At 41.3% G+C, this 17,500-nt stretch overlaps 2 protein-coding genes across 2 annotated transcripts in view; one reads left to right on the top strand and one right to left on the bottom strand.

The window, feature by feature from the left end:
* The window catches only part of LOC132991134 (cortexin-2-like), a 20,275-nt gene extending 15,764 nt beyond the window's left edge, over nt 1–4,511 (top strand). The window contains exon 2 of the mRNA XM_061059768.1: nt 3,930–4,511. Coding sequence (XP_060915751.1) covers nt 4,036–4,308 — 273 coding nt within the window. The 5' untranslated portion in view covers nt 3,930–4,035 and the 3' untranslated portion in view covers nt 4,309–4,511. The remainder of the gene's footprint in view (nt 1–3,929) is intronic.
* The window catches only part of LOC132991113 (uncharacterized), a 113,884-nt gene that overhangs the window by 38,391 nt on the left and 57,993 nt on the right, over nt 1–17,500 (bottom strand). The gene's annotated exons all lie outside the window — the stretch shown is intronic.

The raw sequence follows: 17,500 nt of genomic DNA, 5'->3' as shown, positions 1-17,500 counted from the left end.
GCCCACAGAGACTCCTCTGCAGCAGAAGTAACAGTTTGTTTTTCTCAGACAGACGGCAACAGGTTGAAACAGGAAGATTAGTTTGTGTGTGAGTGTGTGTGTGTGTGTGTGTGTGTGTGTGTGTGTGTGTGTGTGTGTGTGTGTTTGTGTGTGTGAGAGAGAGAGAGAGAGAGTGTGTGTGTGTGTGTGTGTGTGTGTGTGTGTGTGTGTGTGTTTTGGGATTTCAGCTGAACACCTTTTATCTAAAAATGTGAATGAATAATTTTCAGGTTTATTTTTTAATTAATGGGCTTTTCAAATCAATCTTACGTGTAACAAGTGTGTTTGTGTGCATTGCGTGCTGTGGTTGCCGTGGTTACCCAGGTCTGCCCTCCTCGCTCCCCCCTTCATCTCAGCCAGGGGACTGATAGGAAGTTACCACCCGTCACCATGGCAACACTGCACCATTAATCAAGCCGGAGAGGTAATTTATCACACCTGAGCACATTTGAAAAATGACTCAGTCATCCAAAGCTGCAGTTCCTCCAGCGGCCACTAGATGTTGCTGTGATGAAACTCAGACTGTATCACGGTATCGCCATAAAGTCAGTATCTTAGAGCTCTTAAATTGTGCAGGATCAGGAAGAATTTAATCTTCTACAGTCAGTGGACCACTCGGCCTGCTGATCCAGAACGTGTGAAAAGGTAGAAATCTCCAGAAGAAGAAAAAGTCAACACTCTGCCTCAGCGGCTTCGTCAAAGTTCCTGTTAGACTTTATAGAATTCTAAACATTTCATATCAATTTAGTCGTTGTACATCTTAATTTTTGGAAGAGCTAAATCTGAGGCTTCAAATTAGAAGTTTGACCTTCTCATCAAACGCTCCAACTGGGACAAAAAGTCTCTTCTGTGTTTCATTCAACACTTTTAAACAGAGTGAAGAAGAAGAAGAGGAAGAAGAAGAAGAAGAAGAAGAAGAGGAGGAGGAGGAGGAGGAGGTTGTCCTAACATCCACTGAGTTTGAGAACTGCTTTTGAAAACTTTTCACATTTCTTTGATTTTACGGAGATGGCTCTTCAAAGGCTCCGGCCCCGTGCACTGTGATAGCTTTTCAATCGTATGAGCGACACCTCCGAGGTCAGCGTGATATTTCCATCAAATCTAATAACTTTCTCTGGTTTTCACACATTTTCTGATGCAGTGGCAGGAGCCTCTGGGGACTGAGGTGCTTTAGTTCCTGCATGATAAAAGGAGAACATACTGCTGTGTGTGTGTTTCCCCCTCCTCTGCTCCTCTGGCTTCCAGGTTCATCTGTGAATTATAACTGGGGACAAACAGCAGTTTGGAAGGGATTCATTCTTCCACACAGAAATGCACAAAGCTGCTTTTTAAAGGTTTTTTCTTCTGCAGAACGACGAGAGTGGATAACACTGAAGAAGAGGAAGTGGTGAAATATCAGAGTGAAGAAGGTTAAACCGTGAAGACTTGGCTCCTCTCCCACCAACGTCCTGCTGGGTTTGCTCAATGTGCTCTTTCAACTTGTCAGACTCTGAGTTTAGATGCAATAACATGAAGACTGTATCACTTCTACTTAATATTCAGTTCAACAGAGATGCAGATGCAAACTTCTGCTGCTCTTTCTGCAGGTTTTGCATGGTTTTCAACAACCTTGAACAAAAGTTGTGTTCGTCTTTAGTTAGCGACATTAAAAATGTTAAAGTTTCCTCACAGGAGCTGCTGACACACTTTGACTAAAAGATCTGAGGGAAGTGGAAGAGGAAATGTAAAGAGATCCCGTTGTTTTGAAGAAAGTGTTCACTGAGTAGATTCAAATATAAATTGATACAAAGGTGGACACCATGGGTAGACATATCAGACAGTGATGGGATGGTCAACTAAATGTAAAAAGATGATTGTTATTTAGCCCACAGACAGATTCAATGGTAGCTGGTTTAGATATACTCATATGTACCAGTGTTGGGGAAGTTACTCGTAATGTAGTGAGCTAAAAGTTACTGCACATAAGAGTGGAGCTAAGCTACAAAAACGCAGCAAACGTAACTCACTACAAGCAATATGGAACTATTACACCTAGTGTTTAAAATGGGTACTGCAGTCCAAATTCAGAAGCAGGAGAACCCATGCTCACCTCTCTGCACGTTCACCAGCATCAAGAATTAGACAGTGATGTCACTGTCAAGAATACATGCTCATGTATCGGCTGGTGTCGTCTACTCGACGATGATGGTTGGAGATGGATGGATGGATGGATGGATGGATGATAGATGGATGGTTGGATGGATAGATGAATAGATAGATGGATGGATGGATGGATGGATAGATGGATGATAGATGGATGGTTGGATGGATAGATGAATAGATAGATGGATGGATGATGAATAGATAGATGGATGGATGGATGTTGGAGATACAAGGATGGTTTGGTTGGATGGTAGGAGATGGATGGATGGATGGATGGTTAGATGGAGATGGATGGATGGATGATGGATGGATGGATGGATGGATGGATAGATGGATGATAGATGGATGGATGGATGTTGGAGATACAAGGATGGTTTGGTTGGATGGTAGGAGATGGATGGATGGATGGATGGATGGTTAGATGGAGATGGATGGATGGATGATGGATGGATAGATGGATGGATGGATAGATGGATGGATAGATAGATAGATAGATAGATAGATAGATAGGTGGATGGATGGATGGATGGATGGATGGATGGTTGGAGAATGATAGATGGATGGATGGATGGATAGATGGATGGATGGATGGATGGATGGATGGTTGGAGAATGATAGATGGATGGATGGATGGATAAATACCAAACCACTACTTAAATAAAAATGTTAATCAACCTTTAGGTTTGAAAACACTAAAACAAAAAAAACAGGAGAACTCTTGAAGCCAATTGAGTTTGGCTTTATTCTTCAAGTGGGCAGAAAAATGAAGAGCTTCTTTCTTTTAGACAAATACCACCCACAGACTGTTGGCATGGAAGACGACAGTGAAGTTACACAAAATCTGGAGACATTTCATAAGAAGTGTTTTGCTTTAGAAGGACAGAATCAGGAAAATATCTCAACAAATACTGTGGAGACAAACTTCCCTCTCAACAAACATTGGGTCAAATGGTCAAGACTGTTTCTGCTGTGATGTTGAACACTTCACATCCAAACCTGAGCAACATTTCCTTCCTCTGAGTTATGGTTTCAGGCCACACTGGTGTATCCGTGAAGCGGATTCTAAACATGAGTATAAAAAATGTTATCAATCGCAATTAACTGTTGAAATTCAGTGATTAATCTCAGTTTTCAAAATGTCTCGTTTGACATTCCTGATTAAAATGAATCACATTCATGCCTTTAAAGGTCACATATCCTCCTCTTCTTCTTCTTCAGTTTAAATAAGTCTCAGAGCTCCTCTTCAACATGTGTGTGAAGTTTCTTGTTCTAAATCCACTCTGATCCTGTATTTGATCATGTCTATAAACCCCTCTATTTCAGCCCTGCTCAGAACAGGCTGTTTCTGTGTCTGTACCTTTAAATATGTAAATGAGCTGTGTCTGACCACGCCCCCTCTCTAGAAGGGCTTGGTGGTCTGGGGCTTTCTCGCTCCATGTCCTATTGTTTACGGTGAGAAGGCAGACTCAGAGGGCAGAACAAACACCTAGCTGTGGGAGTGTCACCCACCTGGGGGAGGGGCTACTGCCCTTTGTGATGTCATGAAGGGAAAATCTCCACACAGCCTGTTTGAGCACACATTTTCTGAAAAGTGGAGCAGGCAAAAGACGGAGAGGATGGACTTTTCTCATCATTGGGGGTTTGTAGACAGACTAGAGACACATGTTAGAGTTAGAGGAACATGGAGTGGATATATTTTGTATAATATGTGACCTTCATGTCCATTTTCTTTCTTCTTTTCTTTGCAGGCGTCTTCAACACTGACCCTCTCCTGATGATGATAGTGCTTTGTCAGTCTCTCATTGAACAAAAGAAGAAGATCGTTTAAACCAACCAAACATTCTCCATCCCAACATGGCAGACGACCTCTACAGCAGCACCTTCTCCGCTTCAGAATCAGACTTCTCGTCCTCTTCTTCCTCCTCCTCCTCTTCCTCCTCGGCCGCTGCCTACGTCCTCACGCTCGAGCAGAGGGCGGCCTTTGTCTTCGTCCTCATCCTCTTCATCTTCCTGGGCTTGCTGATCGTCCGCTGTTTCCGGATCCTGCTGGACCCGTACCGCAGCATGCCGTCCTCCACCTGGACGGACTATATGGAGAAGGACACCTTCGACTACCGTATTTCCTGACAGGCAGCCTGAGAGGCAACAACCCTGACAACCAACAAGTTAAACTGAGATGACGATCACACTGAACCAGTAATGCAGAAACACAAGCGCACATTTCCCCCTTCAACAAGACTAGCTGGCAGCATGATGGGAAAATAGTTTCAACATTCATCAGCTCTTTCTTTCAAGTTAGCGGCCAAATAACAATCTGCTTTCAGGGCTGGGAGACAAACCAGAGAAGACTGGCAATATCCCTTTAATACAAATGGTTTGGAAATCTCCAGGACTTAAGCATTTAGGCTGTGGCTGAAAGGTATGGATGTAGCCTCTGTGACATGAACTTGTGTTGTAGTTCCCTCTAGACTTTTTGGATTTGGCCATTTAGGGTCAGAAGTGACCATTTTCTGACGAGAGAGTGGAGCTCGAGTGATGCGATGGGGTTGGCAAATACTGAGGTGCAAGCTAACACTAGTGCAAGTTTGGTTAACGAGGTGGTTCCCAAATCCCAAAATAGTCTCAAAATAAAAAAAAGCCCTCACTAAAAACAAATAGAACAGTGCGTCTTTCAGGTTGCCATAGTAACGACTTGTCGATCCCAGGGAAGCCTCGCGGTAACTCCTCCCCCCTCTATGAGGTCTCTGACTCTAAATGGGACCATCATTTACAAAATGAACATCATGCTGTATTGAAGAAGACTTGCAACTAGAGATTGAGACCATAATCCCTAGAGGAAAATGTCTAGCAGTGAATAAATCAACTGTGTCTCAGTTCGGGGGGAGCATCCTTTCGTAGCCTTGTAGACATCTCAGGCCTGAACTGAAATGAAACAGTCTACAGAGGATTCCCCTTTTGTGTCACCAGCTGTCCTTTGCGTTTTGTTCCCGCCACACCCGCCTAGCATCCTGAACACAAGCACTGGAACAAGATTAAAAATCACATATAGACTTCTATATAATCAGAGTTATTTTTTACAAACAGTGGAGCTGCCCCCCCTGCTGGACATTATGCAGATTCTTTTCATTTTTGTATTCGCTTCATTTTTTAAAACAAGGAGACTACGTCCATTACTTAAGTACAGTCTATGCTTCAGCCTACAGATGATTAACCAATACAATACAATTTTTCATTAAAAAATCAGAAAAAAATGGTTCAGCAATACCATCCATGATGCAACCAACATTAAGGCAAACAATCTGCAGTCAGCTGTGAAAGTCAGAAAGCTGTCCTGCTCCTGATCAAAAATCAAAACACAGATTTCTGGCCTTTCACTTCTTTCTGAGACTTTATCCCACCACCCACTACTCCACCCAACATAAGGCCCAACTATCCAGGGACACGCAGTCTTTAAAATGTAGAATTCTAATTTGACCGTGGGTAAACAGAAGAGTCTGTACTCACACAAAAGGCCGACAAGTTTACGATGAGTTGACTCTATAGACATTTTTGATAAATTTGGGAAAGTGCGCATTGTGTTATTCTGCTTCCTGTCTGATTGTCGTCTCAGTCTGCCTGGCAGGCACTCATCTGGGCAAAAAACACAACATGTATCAACAATGCAAATAGGAAGAAATGTTTGATTCAATTAATTAATTATAACTGTGATTATGTGTTGAAAATAAGAATTTATGACATGGATTCTTCATTTTAATTGACAATCTTTACATGCAGGTCACGGAAAGGTGCATTGTCTCGTCTCGCGTAAGGTTTCGTTAATTTTCAGTCCTGCAAATCTCCCCTGTCAGGCTCATGTAGACATAACAAAGTCGAGTATATACAGTATAATGCTATAAATCTAGGGAGGCATTTACCAAACAACACCTGTTAGTGAGACATAAATAATTATGGAGGTTTTAAATATATTTGGACTATGTTTTGGAAATTAACTTGAGTGAAGACATGGAGATATATCCTGTGTGCATCTTTGATTTTTGCCCAGATCTTCCACCTATTGTAGAAATCCCTCCTCTCTGCAGCTCTGCAGCATTCAGCAGCTATGCAGCAATAACATAAAGCAGGTGTATGTTATGTTATGTATGCTGAGGGAGGGTTTCTTTGATTTCTATCAAACTGCCTGCCAGGCAGCGTGTTGGGGTTGCTGTCTCTCAATGGAGACAAACTTTTATTTTACTTTTTTTGTTTTACTTTTTGTTCTCTTTTGACCAAATGGACAAGTAAAGTTTAATTTTTCAGAACTTTTTCAGAGAGCTTGTGATGCGCCGAGAACAATGTGGTGTTATTTTGGAGCGAGGAGGGAGGAGGCGGAGGCCCTGGGAGACTTGGATGCAGGAACATAGAGGAGTGATGGAGGCTGTGTAGAATCACTATGACTGCAGAGACGAGACGAGCCGGTTTCCAGCGACTCTCTGTCATCTTGCCAGCTCGCTTGTTGCTTAGTAACCAGTGTTTTTGGTGCCAGTTGATGTCTGAACACCGGGCGTATCACCACGCAGCCGACCGGCACACACGCCTCTGTCACACGTCTGCAGCCAACCCTCCTCAGCTCTGGAGAAAAGGAGACGGAACACAGGGAGGGTGACAAATGAGCACCAAGAAACACGACTGACCCACCAAGGGGATGTTTCTAAAAACATGGAAAACATGCCAGACACAGAGGTTGGTCTCCTTTCACACACTGACTCTTTGTTCTGCATCCAGCATTGTTTGATTCTTCAGAAATTCACTTTAAAATTTGTCTTCAATTATTAAGATTCAAAGTTTTCAGGAGATCCAGAACGTCTTTAAATCACTAACCCCAAATCCACAGAAATCCGGTCCTGATAGCTTTCCTGCAGGTTTTTTGATGACCATATTTTTCACGAGGTATTAGGGAGAAGTTCTTTTGATGATAGCAAACTAAGCTAACAAATAAGTCATCTCAGAGCCCAACAGCTATTTTCTGATTAAGACTTGAAATTTGTGAGCAATTGCAAATTTTGGGTGGCTTTCCGATGTAGACAACCACTATACCATAAAGAAAATAATAATTTCTAGTCTAAAACACCTTTTTCCATTCTAGTACCTTTAATTACTGTTGGGCTTAAGACCTAAGAGTGTAAGTGGAGTTGAGAGACAAAGTATACAACAGGATTGCCTGCTGGTTAGGTGGGGCTAGTTTTTTTTAAAAACATAGACACCAAGGCAGGACACAAGTGCACACAAGAGATCCCGAGAGATCTGATGCTCCAAGTGAAATCGGGGCCCAAACAAACATGCACGAACACATACACACGTAGAAGGACTTGGAGAAATCAGGATGCTTATACTGACCGGTCTTTTTTGCAGTCCAAACTTTAGGCAAAATTGTTAATTCTCTTTTTCTTCAAATTTAAAACATTAGTGTGAAAAACAAGATTAAATTGTCAGTACTGAACAATTCTAATCATATCAAATGAGCTGAAATCTAATGCACAAAAAAAGCCATAGAGCAGAACTGCTGCAATATTTTTTTGTTTTCTTTGTCTTCCTACAGCAGCGTCCATCAGGCGACCTGCAGCAGACACTCTGGATGTAATGGTCTTCTTCGTGGTTGGAGGTCTTCTACAAACCCTAAGCCTGAGGCTGAAAATCCCCCTCAGCAGCAATGGTTTGAAGTCAGAGGGTAGTGAAAGGGTGCTCCCTCCCAGGATTGTATCTGCAGACGTGTCCTAACTGCGAAACACACGGCACACAACAAGGAAGTGTTACTTCACCTCTTCAGAGTTATTTGTTAATTTTCCAGAGTCTCCTCCTGGCCTTGCTCGGGGTCCCACACCTCAGATTGAACAACCTGCAGTCAGCAGAAAAACATCAAGGTCATTCCTCCGTCCTTCCTCCTCGTTGGAACCAAATCTTCACTCCTCTGTTATTCTTTATAGTTTTAGGCGCTCTTCTGAGGGCTCCTCTCTGCAGGGTGACTGAGCCTCTGCCTGAAGGAAAAACTGCAGAAACAGAAACAGGAACGAAAACACGACGAATTACTTCTTTTATTTCTCCTCTTGACTGCTGAGAGACGGTCCTCCCCTCCTTGTCGAAGCCTCTGCTGTTTGAACACAGCAGGATTAGATGGAGGGTGGATCTAAAATCTCAACAACCATGATGGATTTATTCTTTTTTTATAGTTTAAAGATGAAGAAGTTCTGTTTTTGGGAAACTTATCAAAGATATGGGGCCCTGTTGGATCTCACACAGGGCCCTCGAAGGCATCAGAGTTGGAATATAAAACAGGAGGATTGGCTTCTCCTTCAGCACATAAGTGAGGATCACTGAAGAGTTTCATTTCCCTCGTGGAAAATATCAGCTCATGTTTATTCTCTCCAGTTAGTGGTAATGATAATTACTTTTAACTGGTTATGTCAGTAAAATACATTAAAATTATTTCTTTAAATGCTGGATACGCTCCCATATTTTTAGAAACGATTTCCAGTTTTACTTTTGCATTCTTTCTTATTATTTTTTCTATAGCAACACATGTTGACATATCTTCAAAGGTCCAATCTCTCAGATGTGTAATGACTGAAATGATAAAGGTATCTTACTATCTGATCATTAAGGAAACATGTTGAAGTGCTGGCTTCTCTGACAACAATGCAGCAGCCAGTATGTCCTCCTTCTAACTTTAGATTCTGCTCCTGAATGCTCTGGATTTGTTTGGACCAGAGAAGGTAGGCGCTTTTAAGACACGCCCCCACACGGCCGTTTTGGACACCCCTCAGTTTGTCAGATATGAGAGCAGTTATCAGGTCAACAGGTGTTGCAGCGATGGAAGCGGTCAAGAGAAGTGGTTCAGATAGAAGTGATTGTACCCGACCTAAAAAGCCTCTGCATGTTTCTAATAAGCTCCACGAGCAGAAACGTGCTCAAACTAGGATCAATATTGGAGATGCTTTTGAAAAATGGAGAGAGGTTAGAACACAGAAAGGTTTACAGACCCATGCAGAGCTGGATAAACACTGAAGCTTCAGAGTCCACCACATGGTGACCTGTGTGAGCATGGACTCTAGAGAGGAGGGGGGGGGGGGGGGACACTAGTTGTCAGAGTTACATATTGCTCCTGTAATGTATTGGTTCTTTCTTGGTTTGTTCACATATTTCAATCCTATAGCTACCACCCTTTTAGCTTGTAAGAGACACAAGTCTGTAAGTGCATGCTCACAAAATACCCAGAATGCATTTTAGTCAAAATGATCTGGATATCAAACGATAAAATGCTGACCTAAAATATTGGTATTTTTCTTTTAATCTATGTTCACCCTAGAGAATCTTGTGTCTTCTTCCAAGTTATTTATAAGTTTGAATTGAAATTCCAAGTATGTAAACATTTTCTACCTATTTCCTTAAAAAAAAGTTAATGATGAATACAGCTTTTATTTTGGTAAATTTTGGATTTAAAACAAGTGACACAGCAGCTGAGTTGAATCCCATTTTGTTTCAACTCTTCAGCTTTCCTCACTGAAGGTGAACTGAAGCATCTGTTAGGAAGGTACTCTTATACTGAGAATGTAAAGTACATCGTATACACACACGCATATACAAACATATATCAATGTTTGTACTTCTACACAAGAGATCTCCATTATCAACATGAGGCAAGTCTACTAGCTTTATAACTGCTTATACTCTACAGGTATTTTTCAGCTGCTGTCCCTACCCCCTTGTTAAGAGATTTTTGTCTTAATGACACCCAGAATTTTTTTTAAATTGTAACGGTAGTTTAACATAAATAATGTGCTGAATCCAAACTTACTATTTAGATTTACAATTGTCACAATGATACAAACAAACTGACAGAACAGAGGTAGACCAGCAACATGGCAGAGGGGACTCCTGTGTCCCTGGGAGGGTCTCCCTAGGCAAATTTGTACCTCTTGCTGCTAGAAAACAATAGATTGCTCCCTCTGGATGTGAAGTGAGTCTGGGGTTCTTGTTCACAGTGAGGGTAAAGTGCATCGTGAGATTGACAGACGGGTTGGTGCAGCATCAGCAGTAATGCAAGCATTGCACCAGACCATCGTGGTAAATGGGGAGGAGCCTGAAGGCGATGCTCTCAACCTTCGTTCCAAACCTCACCTGTGGTCCTGCGCTTTGGGTAGTGTACAAAAGAGTGAGATTATGGACACAAGCTGTTGAAATGAGTTTGGCAAGTCTCAGCCTTAGAGATGGGATGAGGAGTTCAGACATTTGGAGGGAGCTCGAAGTAGAGCCGCCGCTCCTTCACATTGAAAGGAGCCAGTTTAGGTGGTATGTCTCCTGGTCACTGGACCCCTGGGTAACCCCAAACCTTGTATGTCCCATCTGGGCTAGGAACACCTCAGCATCCCCCAGGAGGAGCTGGAAATTGTTTCTGGTTTTGAGGGAAGTCTAGGTTTAGACCTGACCCTGGATAAGCCGAGGAACATGGATGCTTAAAATAAACTTACCTCAACACAATGTCAATCTTTAAATGGATCTTGTCCTTCCAATATATAAAACTATTGTCAGGTTTTTTTCATCCCGACAGCTACTTCATCCTGACTTGTCCTCCCAAAGTAGGAGTACAAACACACTTTCATGTTTATTCCCCACAGCAGTGCGGCCACACTCATACACACATACATACACACACGCACACACAATATACAGTGTTAAAGTGTAACCACATCTACAGTACTGCCTTTGTATCCATGTGCACACCTTGTAAGCGCACACAACGCACACCAACTGCTAAATAAAACATAATGCGGCAGTTACAACACACACATCCAGCAACTCACTGCCGAAACAAACCCTCGAACCACTTTAATCCTGCCTCCATCCTTACGTCCTTTCCTCCATCTTTCATCTTTATCGTCTGTATATGTCTCTCAAATTCACCTTTTGTGTCTTTACCTCCCTCGACTTCAATTCTTCTTATCGTCACGGCTGGCTCATTTTTCCTCAAACTTTGCCTTTTTAAATTTAATTTGGCTTTGCTGGCTTGACAGATGATATACACTGTTTTCGAAAAAGTGTATGAGAAAGAACAATATAAGATAGAGGAAGGCCGAGCAGGAAAAAGAGAGGCTCTCTGATAGAAAGACTTCTCACTCCGTCTTATCTCTTCAGTTCTACTCTCGCTTGTCTCTCTCCCTTACAGAGCTAAAACTCTCATTACTCTGCTGTCAGCTGCTGCAGGAGGGAAAAGAAATCTGTGTGGAGGCTTTTATTTCAGTTTGAATACGGTGCTTCAAGGCTCTTAACAAGTGTGTATACATCGTGTAAACCTGGGGACAAAGAAGGTGTGCAAACCTACATTACGGGGACACAGACCTGATTTTAAACCAGATTTTGGGGACCCACAGGTTTAGGGGAACATAAGTCATTTTTACTTTTTCTTTGGGGCTTAATATAGATTTTATCTTTAATAATCAATTCTTAGAGTATTCTCAACCATTATAATTGGGTAAATAGATAAATGGCCACAGGGACAATTACCTCTTTCGCAAACATGTTTTTCTTGTTCCTTTTTGACAGTGTTAGCGGGGGAGGGGAGGGGGATCTGTGTTGAAGCTTTTTTTTCAGTTTGAGTTGACTGATTTAGCTCGGGACAGTGTCAAATTTAATTCGGGGGATTGTGAGGACGTAGAGCGGATTTTACACTCTGTTGCAGGTTCCCAGATCCTTAGGGGAGAACATTGTGTTGTTTTAAACATCTTGGAGGCTAAATATAGATTTAATTTTGGTTTATAATGTGTGGGAACATCATATTATGTATTTTGAATTAATACTTGATCTTTATTTCGTCTGTTAACATGACAGAGGGGGGAATTTCCAGACCTTAACTGCAGCCAGCCACTAGGTCACCATTGTATTGTTCTGGTATCACTTTTGGGGACTGTCATGTTGTTTGTCTTTTAATACAGAGTATGGAGCTGCAAAGTAGAACCTCTAAATCAACTGAAGCTATATGTTTCCTCAACACAGCAGAACAAATTTACATTTTATCTACATATTTTCATCCCTCTTCTGCAGCCAGTTGTATTTTGGCTCCAGTTTCCTCATCAACAGGTGATGATCAGTTCATCTGCGCTCTCACAGCTCCACTAATACAACATCCAAATGACTCTGCTGTGTGTTTATGGAGCTTGTTTCCCAGGACGACAGTGAGAGCTTTAATTATCAGCTGCTTAAAGAGCGCACAGGGACAGGCTACAACAAGAAGGAGAAAGATGAGCTGAATCCATCCTGCTGAATGAGAGAGAGAGAAAAAACAAAGTTTAAATCTGAGTGAACACAGTTTTCCAATTTGTCTCCTATTTCTTACTCTCTCTCTCTTTTTTCTTTCTTAAATCCATGAGACGACGGTGACAGAAGAAACGAAAGAAAACGTAACTAATCCATCAAGATAAACATGAGAGAGCAGCGAGAGACGGAGAGAAAAGAGAAGACGAGACATCAATTAAGCCTCTGTAGTAAACACAGCAGGCAGAGCCACAGGAAACATCAAAAGACCTCGTAAAAAGACGGGAAATGTTTTTTATTAATCCAACCAAACCAGAGAGGAAAATATACAGTTTAGACATTTAAAAACAGCATTGTGTCTCAGTAATCCTAAACAGGCAGAGGAAGATCTGAGTTCTTCTTCATACCTAACCAGAGTGTTCATTTATACAGTTGCTTTGAGAAAGTCAGTTTCAGTTACACATTTTTATTTAGATTAATTATTTGCTTGATACTGATCCTATATTGCCTGAAAATAATAATGTAATTTAATCATTGGTACAAAGAATAGTTTATATTTGCTGACTTTCCGTCTTCATAACAAGGAAAGAACACATTGAAAGTTACATTTAGATATCACCATTTTAAAGGAGCAATGATAAAATGACCTTACTATCTGATCATTAAGGAAACATGTTGAAGTGCTGGCTTCTCTGACAACAATGCAGCAGCCAGTATGTCCTCCTTCTAACTTTAGATTCTGCTCCTGAATGCTCTGGATTTGTTTGGACCAGAGAAGGTAGGCGCTTTTAAGACACGCCCCCACACGGCCGTTTTGGACGCCCCTCGGTTTGTCAGATATGAGAGCAGTTATCAGGTCAAACCAACAGGTGTTGCAGCGATGGAAGCGGGCAAGAGAAGTGGTTCAGATAGAAGTGATTGTACCCGACCTAAAAAGCCTCTGCATGTTTCTAATAAGCTCCACGAGCAGAAACGTGCTCAAACTAGGATCAATATTGGAGATGCTTTTGAAAAATGGAGAGAGGTTAGAACACAGAAAGGTTTACAGACCCATGCAGAGCTGGATAAACACTGAAGCTTCAGAGTCCACCACATGGTGACCTGTGTGAGCATGGACTCTAGAGAGGAGGGGGACAGCTCTCTACGATGTTTAGAATTTAGACTGCAGTACCCATTTTAAACACTAGGGGGTCACAGTTTTATATTGCTCCTGTAATGTCCTGGTTCTTGCTTGGTTTATTCAAAAATGGAGCGACGTTAGAACGCCGAAAGGTTTACAGGGCAAAGCAGAGCTGGCTAAACACTGAAGCTTCAGTGTCCAGTTTTTGATAAAAGTATTTGTCCTTCTGTCAGATTTTGTTTTTCTATATCAAGCAATTAAAGATTATTATTTTTTTTAATTAAATAACACTTTTTGAATTTAAGTTTTAGCTTAAAGTTTAATTCCGCATTCATCTTAAATGACGAATCCTCCGACCTTCAGAACATTCAACAATCAGGGACACAGTCAAACTTATTAGGACAACAGTTTTCACTAATCGAAATCTCGTCTGTGGTTCGGCTCCCAGTCGGAGTTTGAGTCTGAGCCTTCGTCTGATCCCTTTAATTCAGCTGTCTGCTTCTCAGCCATCTGCATCCTGCTCTTCCTCCTCCTCCTCCTCGCCTGTCCGCCTCCCTCTGCTTACTCATCCTCCTGATCGTTTTCCTCTTCTTCATCATCATTCCTCCTCCCACACCTTCATCCCCCGTCCTACTATGCCTCATCTTAAAGTTCACCACAGCCTCTCTCCCTCCTCCTCTTCCTCCTCCTCCTCTTCCTCCTTGCCTTATACACTAAGCCTGTTTACATAGGATTAGAAGCTCCAGCAGTCGTCACTGCTGTTTTTTACCCTTTAATGGAGTCAGGACTGGTTTAATTTTTGTTTTTGTTGTGGTTGATTGTGCTATGGTGTCATGTCTGTTTTCCGTGTTAAAATTGCAGCTGAAGTGACTGTTATCTGCGGGTTTTCTTGTTTTTTGTTTTGTTTTCTGGTGTTTTTCTTTTTTACACAGTACTTGAAGGAAAAATCCACCTTAGGTCATAAATGGTCTGCAGAACAACAGTACCATCCAGCGACTGCTTGAAAGGCACTTGTTTTTTCATAAATGTATGCAAATTTCCTATTATCAGACGTATTTTTTATTTTTTTTAATTGCCAAATCAGTACAGAGTAACACAAATTCAAAGAGGTTATCTAACAGTCAAGAATGAACCTAAATTGACACAAAGGGAGACACATGACAAATAAAGAGACACTAAAAGATCACATCAAGTAAAGAACACACTGTAAAGGAATACAAAATGATCCTAACAAACAACCAATTACACAATAACTTTAAGGTAATGAACAATTCAGCTTAGACATTTTGTAAAAGATAAACTGAACCTGATGAACTCTGCTCAAGGGAATGTCTTTCTTTTTTTTTTATGCATTTCATTTTCATAAGTTAAAGCTACTAAACGGACACAAAAAAAGACTCAAATTATGTACACTGCATGTCAAACCAGGCGTGTGCTGCACTTCAGAGATGCAACTACTTTGTTAAAATTGAAGTTTTTGACCAAAACGTTTTCACACAATGTGGCTGAATATGATAGAGTTTTGTTTTTTGTTTGAGTATGTTTTGTTGCAATGGGTGGATTGTAATTATATTAATTTTTTCAGGTGGATTCTTCCTTTAAGTACTTCCTTTTTGAACGGTGTGAAATGTAGAAATGAAGAATGCAACTTGTCTTTGCTCGTTTCTGTTTTGTGGCTTTGGAAAAATTTGTGTCACAGAAACAAATCAAAGTGTTAAATTCAGCTCAGTGTTTTATTTTATTTTTGAGAGTTTGGTTTATGTCTCTGCAGTGTTATCATTACCTGGAGCCGAGTGCAGAAGCTGGCCGAACGCCTGGGTGTAATGTTTTGTCCGACTTAGAGCTGAAAGCTATGACCAACTTAAAGTCAAACCCTATGCACCAGTCAGAGGCGAGTCGAGAGGGGTGACATCGGACCCCCTTCAAATCTAATTGTCCGCCCTTGGTGCCACCCATAAACAAAATATAGTCGGGACTCAAAAATGTTTTAATGTGTAATTTGGACATCAGTATGTGTCTCTAGTCCGTCTACAAACCCCCCAATGATGAGAAAAGTCCATCCTCTCCGTCTTCTCCCTGCTCCACTTTTCAGAAAATGTGTGCTCAAACAGGCCGTTTAGACATGACATGACATCACAAAGGGCAGTAGCCCCTCCCCCAGGTGGGTGACACTCCCACAGCTAGGTGTTTGTTCAATAGGACATGGAGTAAGAAAGCACCGAGACACCCGAGCCCTTCCAGAGAGGGGGCGTGGTCAGACACAGCTCATTTACATTTAGGGTTAGAGTTAGGCTTGCATGAGTCAGTGCCCCACATGGACCATCCCAGTAAAAAAAGGTCTGGACACGCCCCGTGCACCAGTTGGACTGAAGCCCTGTTTGTGTTGCACCTGGGTTTAACTTTTACGACGCATAGGATGGAGCTGGCATACGACTGGGAACAGCTTGGTGCACTCATGCTAAAGTCTGGCCAACAAGTCGGTCGTATCTAAGACGGACGTAAGAGACGCCCAGCTGCTGAACTCGGCTCAGTGTGAAGTCAAAAGAGGACTGAGCGAAACCTTGTATGTGAGGTTTTCATGCACTGTATTAGGTTTTGGTTTTGATAAAGAATTCAATTTAATGATTTACGAGTGTGAACTTTTTTATTATTTTTTTAAATAAAAAAAAAACAGTTAAATTCTTCAGTAAAAATCTAAACAAATACAGGTCACAGCACTCAAGAGTATACAGTGTGTAAGACATCAGATGTTACAAAGATAGACTGAAAATGATCAAATTCAGAGGTGTTGATTTGGAGGCTGTGATTTTCACATTAAATAGTTAAAAAAATAATAGTACCACACTTTATTTTGAAAAGTATGAGTAATCAAATGCGCTCATTTGCTTTACAAAATTACAAATGTAATTAATTGATTTCCCTCCATGTCGGTGTTTTTCAATGAATCGTGAACGGTGTCTCTTTTGTTTCACACTCGGCTGTTTTTCTTTCTTTTGTTTTTTTTATTACAGTGTACATGGTGTGCAGATTGTGTGTTTCAGTGTGCAAACAGAGCTCCTCTATATTTTCTAAGTGCTTGAAAGTTGTCGTGTCCAAACTGAAGTGGAGATTTTCCTTCCTGCCTTCTTGTCTGAGCTCTTTTTTTTGAGTCTGCACTCTTGTTTTGTAAAGAAATAAAATGTCATCCTTGATCAACCCTGCTTTTGTTTGGGACTTTTTTACTACTACTTCTTTTGTGCACTTATTCAAAGCAGCGCTGTCGGCATTAATTCAAATCTGAAATTAATGCATTGACTTTTTTTTATCTCATACTTTTTGTCCCTTCAGGCTCTCCGTAGATAGTGGTCCTCAGTGTCTCCCTGTAGTCTCAGTGATGTAAAAGAAGAACACTGCTGCATCTTTGAATGTCTCATTTCACTTTAACAAACTCTCAGACAGTAATATCCACCTGATGACATCACACATTGACCTGATGACATCACACATTGACCTTATGACATCACACATTGACCTTATGACATCACACACTGACCTTATGACATCACACACTGACCTTATGACATCACACACTGACCTTATGACATCACACATTGACCTTTGTTACCGTTCCTTTGAGCTGTTTCGCCTCAGTTTGGGATCCCTAACCACTTCCTGTTTCTGGGTTTAAGTTCCTGTCCTAACCTTCCAGCTACAGGAAGGTCCTTAGTTTATTTCAGAATAAAAGCAAACAGCAGGTTAAGTACTCTCCTCTTAAGGCAGTACAAAAAATCAAAATAAAAGCCTATTTTTATTTTGAAATGCAAAAATAATGGACTTTCAAACATGCAAGGTAGAGAAAGAAGAAGAGGAGTAAAGAATTCAAACGATGCGCTGCTTGTGATCGTCTCCTCGCTCTGCAAACGGTCGTGTGGAAATCTA

The sequence above is a fragment of the Labrus mixtus genome, chromosome 16 (assembly GCF_963584025.1).
Source record: "Labrus mixtus chromosome 16, fLabMix1.1, whole genome shotgun sequence".
Lineage (NCBI taxonomy): Eukaryota > Metazoa > Chordata > Actinopteri > Labriformes > Labridae > Labrus > Labrus mixtus.
The sequence above is the reverse complement of the archived record's forward strand: the minus strand, read 5'-3'. Positions and strand labels throughout refer to the sequence as shown.